The sequence below is a fragment of the Lipophrys pholis genome (assembly GCF_963383615.2).
Source record: "Lipophrys pholis genome assembly, chromosome: 1".
Classification (NCBI taxonomy): domain Eukaryota; kingdom Metazoa; phylum Chordata; class Actinopteri; order Blenniiformes; family Blenniidae; genus Lipophrys; species Lipophrys pholis.
Window position 1 is genome coordinate 40523632 of NC_137635.1, and position 10905 is coordinate 40534536.

General features: G+C 41.6%; 2 protein-coding genes across 3 annotated transcripts; both read left to right on the plus strand.

Annotated features, from left to right (window-relative positions):
• Window positions 1-46: 46 nt before the first annotated feature.
• Window positions 47-5723, plus strand: uck2b (uridine-cytidine kinase 2b). Of its 2 annotated transcripts, none has more exons than XM_080462578.1 (7): window positions 47-1323; window positions 2138-2297; window positions 2873-2969; window positions 3103-3245; window positions 3379-3476; window positions 3816-3864; window positions 4257-5723. In XM_080462578.1, exons 2-7 carry the CDS (start codon window positions 2159-2161, stop codon window positions 4391-4393), a joined length of 663 nt encoding a protein of 220 aa, XP_080318704.1. In that variant the 5' UTR covers window positions 47-1323; window positions 2138-2158; the 3' UTR covers window positions 4394-5723. The 2 variants fall into 2 exon arrangements, with proteins under 2 accessions (XP_080318704.1, XP_080318703.1); XM_080462577.1 differs by having other exon boundaries at window positions 53-162.
• Window positions 5724-7529: 1806 nt separating this feature from the next.
• czib (CXXC motif containing zinc binding protein) lies at window positions 7530-10434 on the plus strand. The gene is made up of 8 exons (XM_080478644.1): window positions 7530-7560; window positions 7661-7744; window positions 8600-8656; window positions 8749-8830; window positions 8902-8933; window positions 9221-9298; window positions 9853-9918; window positions 10135-10434. The coding sequence occupies exons 1-8, from the start codon at window positions 7555-7557 to the stop codon at window positions 10210-10212; spliced, it is 483 nt and encodes a 160-aa protein (XP_080334770.1). The 5' UTR covers window positions 7530-7554; the 3' UTR covers window positions 10213-10434.
• Window positions 10435-10905: the final 471 nt, after the last annotated feature.

Below are 10905 nucleotides of genomic sequence, written 5' to 3' on the forward strand. Positions count from 1 at the left end.
GCGGGGCTTCGTCACAAAGACTTTCCGCCTCAGCCGCTCGAGCCGCACACTGCAAGCATGGCCGGCGACACTGAGACACATCTCAGGGACCGCAGCGACAATACCGCCATTATTCGACAACCTTTCCTCATCGGTGTCTCCGGAGGCACCGCCAGCGGCAAGGTTGGCACCCCCGTTGATGTTTTTGATGATTTCCGCGAGGTGACACTGGCCTCGTTTTGAGTAAGACCCCAGGCCGAGGGTCGCTCGCGGCAGCCGGCTGCTCGTTGACCGCGTGGCTCCGGCGTCTCTCGGCGGAAGTTTGATTGACAGCTCTCTCATCTGTTCAACCGCTGAGCGCCACTAGATGCTGCTTTAGCTCCCCACTGTCTGTGGCGCTGAACCCGGCCTGCTCTTTCTCTTCATTTTAAGTCATTTACCGCTCGCGTCAACCGGAGACCTTTGTTAGCTTTTTCTTTCTTAGCCACCGAGCTAGCGGCGAATTCCATCACACGCTCGCGGTCCCGGATGGGCTAAGACAATAGCCGGCGCTAAACTCGTCACTAATCCTGTTATGTGTTTGTAAACACGAATGCCCCATATTCCTTTCCTCGCCTTTACCCCCCCTACCCCCCCCCCCCCCCCCCAAGTTATGTACGTGACACGGTTAATGTAGTTAAGAGGTAGCGTCAGTTCAGACGAAACGTCTGTGTTTGCTTGACCTGGGACGAACCGCCATCGTTAAATAACGTTAACCTACATTTTGTTGCTTTGAATTGATCCAAACGGTGGCGCCCGCGGGAAATTCTACAGGAGGGACGCACACACCCGTTTTCATCCAGTACTACAGTAAAATACACTTAAAGGTGAAAGCAGGCGTTTATAAACAAATATTAGATTTATTTGTGTTATTTTTTTAGTTTAGTCCACGTTTGCATCCAGAGCGCTCGAGACAGTCCTGGCCGGCATTTGTGCTTCAGATTTGGATAAATACGGCATAAGTCGCTTCACCATCACGAGTCTGCCGTGAAACAATCGTGTCAAGCTGAATTTCTGGTGAAAACCAACCCTCAAATCGTCACACCTTGCGAAAGTCAGATGTAGGCAGTGTGATCGGGGGCTGCGGAGGCAGTGCGGAGCAAACGGCAGAGAGACGTGGCTCTTTTTCCAAAGACGTCACTGGCTTCCTTTGTCATGACTCCACCAAGTGCAAGTGCTGCCAGACACACCAGAGACACGGCATTACCGAGATTAGCTCAATAAGTGCAACATCCTCAGAGGAATATTGATTTGTGCAAACCTTTTTTTAAATCTCCATGGACTTTTACATGAAAGCGAGGCAGGGTGTGTATTGTTGTTGGCTCCTCTCTTCAACTTTGTACCATACCTGATGTGACTGGCAGTAAGCCAGTGTTTTGTTTCCTGTATCGAGAATGGAAGTGACCCAGTGCTGCACTAAACTGGTTAGATCACTGTTCAGTGTGATATTGAGGACCCCCCCCCCCCCCCCCACACACACACACACCCACCCACCCCTCATTGTAGCTGTATTGTGATGCTATTTCTGAAAACATACAGTAGACCAATATACTTATCCTAGCTTCAGGTGCAGTTTGGCTTTCCCCATTAACTAAACTAAATGTAATTTATTATTCCTTTTTCCCGTATTTACCCTTCTTATTTGTAGGATGTGGTCGGCAGCCCCATTGGGGTGCTCAGCAAAGCTGATGAGAGATTATGTTAATGGTGTATTTATACTTGGAAAGAGAGACATTAAAATGTTCGTCACTTAATGCAGCTAATTGTCTTGTAAGTCTGGATGGCCTTGGTCATGGTTGTGTTCAGAGCCATATTGACTTGAAGTTCACTCGGTTGATACAACCTGCCATCCCAAAATGAGTACAGCAGAACTCTTTTTTTGGGGGGGGGGCACACAATGGCAATGGTGCGTTAGGCTGCTGAGGATTGCCCACTCAGCATTGGGCATGAAACTGCTACAGGCGGGAGGTCATTGGGTACAAACGTGTCCAGTTGAAGGGCAGTTTGACTGGTGGATTGTTGACTTCATAATGATGTGAACTTGCCCTCACCTCTGGAGCATTTTTGAATCTTTAGTATTTTGAACATGTGCTTACAGACATTTATTTTATCTGTTCAGTCGTCGGTATGTGAGAAAATCATGGAGCTACTGGGGCAGAACAAGATTGACCACCACCAGCGGCAGGTGGCGATCCTCAGCCAGGACAGTTTCTACAAGGTGCTGACTCCAGAGCAGAAAGCCAAGGCGCTGAAAGGCCAATTCAACTTTGACCATCCAGGTATGGTAACACAGACCCAACCTGTTTGCAAAGGCCCATGTACAGGCACCTGACATGTGTAGCCTGTAAGGTCATGGATGTTGCTCACGTTGTGTTAGGAATGAAATGCTAATTGATTAACATATTTTGCTATTGCTCAAACTCACTTGTAAGCAAATGTACGACTGTTGGGAGTTCGTGTTGCAGAAAGCAAAAGGCCTAAGGTCAAAGTCTATTTATCCCAAGAGATTTCATTAGTGACCTATTTTGAGACTTTGCTGCCATGTTGACTGTTTATTCAGTTTTTATGGCACAGGCAAACCGCTCAAACACTGCTTACGGAGCATGGCTTTGCCCCCTCTTGCTCCTGCTTCCTTTTTCGGCTGATAGGAAATCCCCACAGTCAGCAAGCGTTTCTCAGAGGCAGCTGCTCTCAAGTTCAGACTGAAGCCAACACCTGTTCTACAAAAGGGATTCCTGAATTACCAAACGTGCAGCATGAATCTCATGTGCACGCCGAGCGAGTGGAACCAGTATTAAAACGAAAGTCATAGCTTAAAGATCACGTTTGAGTTTGTTGTCTTTCTTGTCCTCAGATGCCTTTGACAATGAGCTGGTCCTGCAGACGCTCAGGCTGATACTACAGGGAAAGACTGTCCAGATCCCTGTTTATGACTTTGTTACTCATTCCAGGCAAGTATTTCTATTTCCTGGTCCCAGACACTACTAGTTGTTTAATATGGGAAATGGCTTATGGGCTGATTGTGCACTGGGTTTAAATGTTTGCAGCAAAAGTAATTTTGTTGCCTGTGTGTTTGTGCTGCAGGAAAGATGAGTTTGTTACAGTTTATCCGGCCGATGTGGTCCTTTTTGAGGGAATCCTCATGTTCTACTCCCAAGAGATCCGAGATCTGTTCCAGATGAAGTTGTTTGTAGACACGGATCCGGACACGCGACTGTCACGTCGAGGTGCGTCAATGCGTTGTGCTCGATACCTCGCATGTCTTGACATGTAAACGTCCACTTTTGAAAAGAGTTTGGTTTCAGCAAATTTGAGTTTGTGTCTGGACTGAGACGCGTACTCTTTGTCTGCTTTCCTCAGTTCTCAGGGACATCGGTGAGCGCGGTCGAGAGCTGGAACAGGTTCTGGCTCAGTACATCACTTTTGTGAAACCGGCCTTTGAGGAGTTCTGTTTACCAGTAAGAGATGTTTAGATTTTTTTTTTTTGCAGATCGGACAATAAAATTTTATCATCCGGTCTTTTAAAATCCATATAAATGCAATTCTCGTAACATGTTTAGACAAATATTCACATTAGGTCAAGTCTTTGTTAAAAGTATTGTTTACAGTTGTACTCAGCTATGGATCTTTTTTCAAACGGTATTCTGTGTACATGGAATTTCTTGACAAACTCAAGAAATACTTGTCAACAAAACTTTATTTTTTAACAGTATTAGTGGTTTAGACTGGAGTAGTAACCTGCTTGCATTTAGCTTTTTATACAAGGCATTGTTTGACATTAGTTGTGTTTCTACTAGACAAAGAAATATGCAGATGTGATAATTCCACGAGGAGCAGACAACCTTGGTGAGTTTCTTTCTTTTTTTTGGGCAACACTGCATTGTCAATGTGAAGGAAAGCCCAGATTTATTGCAGACACTGTCGATTCTCTGCTACTTGTAACATTTAAGAATTCTGAGACAAAGTTTTGTTGAGCTCTTTTTCTTTTCCTTCTCACTTTGAATGAATCGCTTGGATATTGGAGTCATTGTTCAGAGATTTGTGATACTGAGAAAGATTTTCTAGTGGAACAGTTTCTTCTTTTCCAGAAGTTTTCTGGGAAAAAAAGCTTTTAAGTCGACGTTCACACAATAACTGGGCTGATCCACTTGTACGGCTTAGTTTTGATGAGTTATGAAATGACCCTCTCAAACAGTTCTGACTGACCCTGTGTGTGTCACACGTCTGTCTTCTTGCAGTGGCCATAAACTTGATAGTACAGCACATCCAAGACATTCTGAACGGCGGACTCAGCAAGCGCCACAACGGCTGCATGAACGGCCACAGCACTCCTCGGCAGCGGCGGACCTCTGAATCCAGCAGCCGGCCTCATTGACCTCGTCGCACCTCTCTTCAGAGCGGAGAGGGGTGTGGGCGGGTCGTGCTGTAAATAAATGCCTTTAGGCATCACTGTATTTAAAAAAAAAAAAAAAAAAGGAAAAAAATTGCAAAAAGAAATGAAATGCCTTTTATTATTTGATGACTGCTCTTTATTATTGATTTCCTTGCAATTGTTTAACTTGGATTTAGAGTTTTGTGAGCAGGTTAAGCATAAGTTTTTTGCTTTTGTGGGTTAACATTGATCCCACACACTTTCCTCCCATATTGCATTTTTTTTTTTTTTTTTTTTAATGTATCCCCTGCTGCTTTGTTAAAATTTATGCCGAAAACAAATAAAAGAGGGGAAACCTTTTTACTTATGACTGATAAAACTTGAACCCCAAATACCTGGGGAGTCTAATAAATGTCTAGGGTGGTGTCCAAATGAGACGGATGTTAATTAAATAAAAATGAATGGCACTCTTGTTTGTAGCGACAATCTGGGAACTCTTTCCTCCCGTTGTTTTGAGTGTTGATGTTTCCTCAGTGAGTCGTTCAGTCCAATGCATGGCATTAGAAGTCTGTCAACTACAAATAGTTTCCACTGCATTGTTTCTGTTTGAAAACAGCACTAGAACAAACACTTAAGTATCACATACTTAATGACTGAAGAAGCCAATGCTGGGGAATTTGAACAGACTAAACCAACCATATACAATTAAATTATGAATTGTGTCCCTTTTCTAATTGATATGTGACGACTGAAGTATTTCGGTTTTTTTTGTATGAAAAAGTATTTTGACTTGTCAGCCAGGCGTAGGACTCGTTGGGTGTGACTTTCCTCTTGTCCGCTACAGACGCGAGCGATGACATTTGCAAATCGGCCTTGTTGATTTCAAGATGACACACACACACACACACACACACACACACACACACACACACACTCAGGTTGATGACACCCCTCCACTTGAAATGCCTGACAAAAAGATGCGATGGAGGTGTTCATCTCCGCAGCAATATCACTTCCACCCCTCCACTTGCGTGGCCATTAACTACTGGACGACCCACCGCAATGCCTCTGCGAAACTGCCTCAGGTTGACATTTCTGCTCAGCACCCACACTGCAAACTGGTTTCTGTTTCGAGGTTACAATAAAAACCCTTGAATCCCGTTTTGTATGCCACGTCCTGTGTCTGTATAGTGCAATTGAATGAATGATTTGTACTAAAATATTTGTACTGTATGGCTGTTGAATCGATTACGTGTGATTTGTAATTGAACTCAGTTGATGGTCAATAAACTGAAGTGAATATTAAAGAGTGTTGGGTGGTCCCTCACAATCGAAATGTCTGTTTGGATTTTTTGGCGGAAATCCCGGGGGTGTCCGGACCCGTGTTATTTGATGAAACGATTAACTGTCCCACCCCTCAACATATAATTTACAGAATATAATAACTGAAAGCACTTATCGATTATATACATAAAAAATAAATTTATAAATACAAAGATTACGTCATCCCTCTCATAATGGTTTAGTCCGTCATGCAACTGCTGCAACGAAGCGAGGCGGAGATGTAAAACATGATACAGCTTCAGTGAAGAAATATCTCACTAGTTTTCCTTTAAATCCAGACATATAAAGAATTCCCCCAAGGGACAAATAGCGTACTTCTGATTCTGATGTTGAAGAAGAGAACAAGCGTGTGCAATACTTCAAATGGACTTTGCACATTACTATATAGTTATTTTCTTTGTGTTTCTTCATATTTATTGAATCTTTTGCATACACGTGCAATTCATATTCCACCGTTCATCACGCAGTTTATTTTTAAGTTGTACAACCAGAGGGGGAATTACTCCACTTGTTTTGACTGGACCCATGATAATATACTTATTTTTTATAAAATATTTGCTTTCATTTGGTGAGTTTCTTCATCAAATGACTTAATCTTCCTCGAAACCCCCCAAAAGAAATATACAAATACCCGAAAACAAAATAAAATAACAATACTTCCTGTCAGCCTTTGGTTGGATGCCATAATCTACCCACTAGATGGCACAATCTTCTCAATAAACTATGTACACGAGCTCACTCTAATTTTACTCAGATAGGTGTTGCAAAGGACACAACAATCTGAGGAGTGTCCATCTCCAGTCTAATTGTCCCAGGACTGCTTCACTCAACCCGCACAACCGTCCAGTATGCTCTGCCTGCATGTGTTACACCAAGTTAACTGGTATGACATGTGCTTAGAATACTTTGGCAGACTGATGTCACCTCTAAACCATAAGTTCAAACATACACAGTTCCAACATGTGAACGCTCCGGTGCATGTGGTTCTGCTAAATCTTGGATAAATAGAGCGTCCAGTTGTCCAAATCATGTCAGGACATACTGTGTAATTGGAATAAATAAACAGTTTATGCACATGTCAGTAAACTTTAGAGTCTGCCTGTTCACCAGGTTCAGATTAGACTCATAGCCCTGCTTGTTTGAGGAAGAAGGTGTTACATGGACCACCAATATGCACTAACATAACAGTTCCATTCAGTCTTATTCAGAAATAATCCACTTTAAAATACAATGACTAAACGGCAGGATGAATTATACGGCCAGTTTCTGATGGCAGCTATTTCTAGTCAACGAGTCATACTTCTGGCATCATCCCCACTGTTGTGATCAGGCTAAAATTATCTTAAAAACCGATGACTGGAGACTCCCGGTCAAATTTTAGAATAGACTAGAATAGCTTTATTTGTCATAACAAGCCTCATATACTAAAATTGCATGTGCTGCTCCCTTTGTGCATCAATAAAAAAGTACAGAAATTATACAGGTAATATAAATACCAAATGTAATTGTGTAAAAACGTAGACAATGCCCAGGTCAGCAATTATTTAAAGAGCTGATGGCTCATTTGTTATTTTTCATTTTTCATCAATAGTCTGGATGTGAGAGCCTTTACAGAGGATGGCAGACTTATCCATCTATCTATCTATCTATCTATCTATCTATCTATCTATCTATCTATCTATCTATCTATCTATCTATCTATCTATCTATCTATCTATCTATCTATCTATCTATCTATCTATCCTCGCCTGTCAGTGTGTGAAGACCTATTTTCCGAGGCGTCCTGAACGCAGCAGAAACGTCAGCAGTACAGCGTCAACATGGTGGTACGTAAACCTGCAGCATGTCTCTGTGTATCTATGGGTTCAAAATACATAATTCTGCTCAGTTTTGTTTCAACTCACCTGATTTTTCCCTTCATGGCAGAAATTCGGGCTTCAGTTTAAAGCCACGCTGGAGAACGTCACCAAAGTGAGGCCGCTGGGCGACGATTTCCGCTGGTTCCTGAAGGTAGCATAGCTCTCGTGCTAACATGCTACTTTTATATTTACCTCCTTATTTCAGTCAAGCTTCTTTTTTTTAACTCCATGTTTGTGTGCGGTAAGGTTCACCGTGTCTGTCGTATTTATTGCTAACGTTACACTTTCATCTGCCACCTAACTAATAAAACTTTACAGATTGTGTTGACATAGTTGATTCAAAGTTATTGCACTTTAATAACGATGCAGTAATAGTTAATAGCTTTAGATAAAGACACGACTGATGGTTTATTATATTATGTATGATTATTATTTATGCAAGCTACATCTATAATTGACGATTTTAAGAGATCCAGGGTGGAAATCCACATTGATTGATGTACTAATTGTACTGAATTTATTCTGGTCAGGAGCTTTGAGGGGTTTACATGTCATCGCTCTCTCTCTCTCTCCATGTTTTATTCCTCATGTAATCCAGAGTCCTCCCTTCATCCCTTCATCCTTTGAACCATTTTCTGCCACTGCCAGTCCAGTCCATCACAGGGCAAACACCCATACACATACACATCTAGGGCCATCTTAAATTATCTCGATTGACTAGAAGGAGCATGAAGTTACCAGACTACTGCTGCCAAATAATAGTGAATATTCAGTGTTTTTCCTTTAGGTGGAAAAATGCTTCTTTGGACAATCATATATTCTTTTGTTTGTATTTGCTTCGATATTTTAATGTGGAACTTAACTCAGTTATTTACACCATCTCTATATTCCGTCAATCTTTAAAAACTCTTTAGTACTTTGATACGCTAAAATATATATATTTTTTAGTGTTACCTTGGACATATTAGAATTGTTCACTTCTTTGTCTTTCTTCTTTCTAATTTAGCTGAAATGTGGGAACTGTGGTGAGATCCCAGATAAATGGCAGTATGTGACTCTCATGGTGAGGATGAAGACCTTCTTTGTGATTACAAAACTGTCCTTATCAATAAATGTGATGATGCATGCAGCATCCTTCCTGTTGTGTTTCCTCAGGAGAGCGTGCCGCTGAAAGGAGGGAGAGGCAGTGCCAGCATGGTGCAGAAATGTAAACTTTGTGCCAGGGAGAATTCCATCGGTGGGTTTGAATCTCCACTCATTTATTTTCTCTCTTCTCTCGATGTGTCTAAAAGTACGTTTTCCTTCCAGATATCCTTGCAGACACAATCACACCTTATAATGTAAGTAAAGATTCAACCCATCAACACAAGTCTTACTTTTCTGTCTTCAGTACTAAAATATTGCACTATTGACTGTTTAAAAAAGGAGACCACAGTGATCCGGATACATTAAAGTACAGATGAATTGAGTAGTATAACGATAGCCTTGCCGGTTCTAGAGGTATGTTTGTATCACTGGTATTCTGATAAAAGAGTATTTTTTTCCACTTTATCTCTCCCACTGCTTTGTTGAATGAAAACATTTAAATTTTTTTAAATTCTTTACCGCCATGTCTGCTCGGTTGAAGGCCGAAGACAGCGAGAGCTTCAAGACGATGGTGCAGTTTGAGTGTCGAGGTCTGGAACCCGTCGACTTCCAGCCGCAGGTGAGGATCATTTTTGTGCGCGTTGCCTTCAAAGTACATCGTACAGCGTACGGGTCCTGCCTCATCTCTTTCTTGATTTTTGTTCTGTGTTGGAATCAAAGCAAATCTGGATTTTACACAATATGGGCCCCCAAAGGCATAAAGTTAACCATGAAATAGTATTTTGCAATATTGGAAGTAGTATCAGTGTATTGTATCGGTTTTCTGCAATTCTAGAGTTAAAAGGAGAAAGTATCCTGAGATTTCCTCAGTCGATATGTAATTTAAGAAATGGCAGGACAGTCGACGTGGAGATAAGGTCTTGAAGACCAACAGAAATATCAAAACAAACCCCCATTTGCTTCTCTGTCATTTTGACAATGTGAAAGAGTTAAAATAACTCAATATCCTGAATGCAATCCCCAAATTTGTAAAGTTACATTAAATACAAGTCAGGTAATGTTGTCCAAACTTGAAGAACTGGAGTACTTAGTTACTTTTCCACAACAAATTTTTTTAAGCGTGCGTAACTCAAGGTGTTTCAGGATTTCACATCTCCTTGTTCTCTCCTCCAGGCTGGTTTTGCTGCAGAAGGAGCCGAGTCTGGAACACAATTTCCTGAAATTACTCTACTAGAAAAGGTGAGTGGAGCAGAAGGTCTTACATGTTGTTTCACTTGCAAACAATCATTTCTTGCAGTTTTTCACTCCAAACAGAAATTTATTAAGTTGTATGAAGTTTTTTTTCTCATGAACAGATAATCCATTCAGTGGATTTTCTTTTTCATGTCCGGGTTGCCCCACAGTGGCTGTCGGTAGTGATCCCAACACCGTTCATTTTCATTTGAATCCTTTCAGGACTGGACGGACTACGATGAGAAAGTTAATGAGTCTGTGGGGATTTACGAGGTCACACACCGCTTCATTAAGTGCTGAACCTCGGAGTCGGTCAACAAATGAACACTACCGCTAAATATCCTGTTGCCTGATGACGATGACGCGTCAGATCAGAAGATGAGGAGGTTTGGTGATGATGAAGGACAGAATACGTGGACTTAACACAGCTGGCTGTCCATGCAGGTGTCTTTGTGTGGATGGAAGAACATTCTCAATAAACAGGACTTTTTTTTTCATCGCCTCAATAAAATCCAAACATCACTATGTTGTGTTGACATGTTTCTTTGATTTCAATCTCTGATTCGCAACATTTCTTTGGATGACGCCTTCTATTATTGAGCCATTGGTGTGACTTCATGCACGTTTTGTCACTCTGCTATAAATAGCTCATTGTAAGGCTCATGCAGAGCTTGATTATGTGACGGTTCAGGGAGTTTACAAAACTGAAGGAATCTTCAAAGACCTGACTGGAAAACACTAGTTATTGTTTATTTGAAAGACTATACAAGTTTACCAAGTATTTGAGATTCAGATGAGGGCAGTGCAGTCTCACACAACATCCAGATCACACACATATTTAGTTATTTTATTCTGGAGCAGCATGGTACATATAGTGTTAAAAAACCCAAATCCCCTTTTCATTCAAGAAGCGTCACAAAGAGACACATACGGATTTCCGATGAGACAATGATATGAATGTATGAAAAAAGTTCAGGGAACAGGCATTGGTTA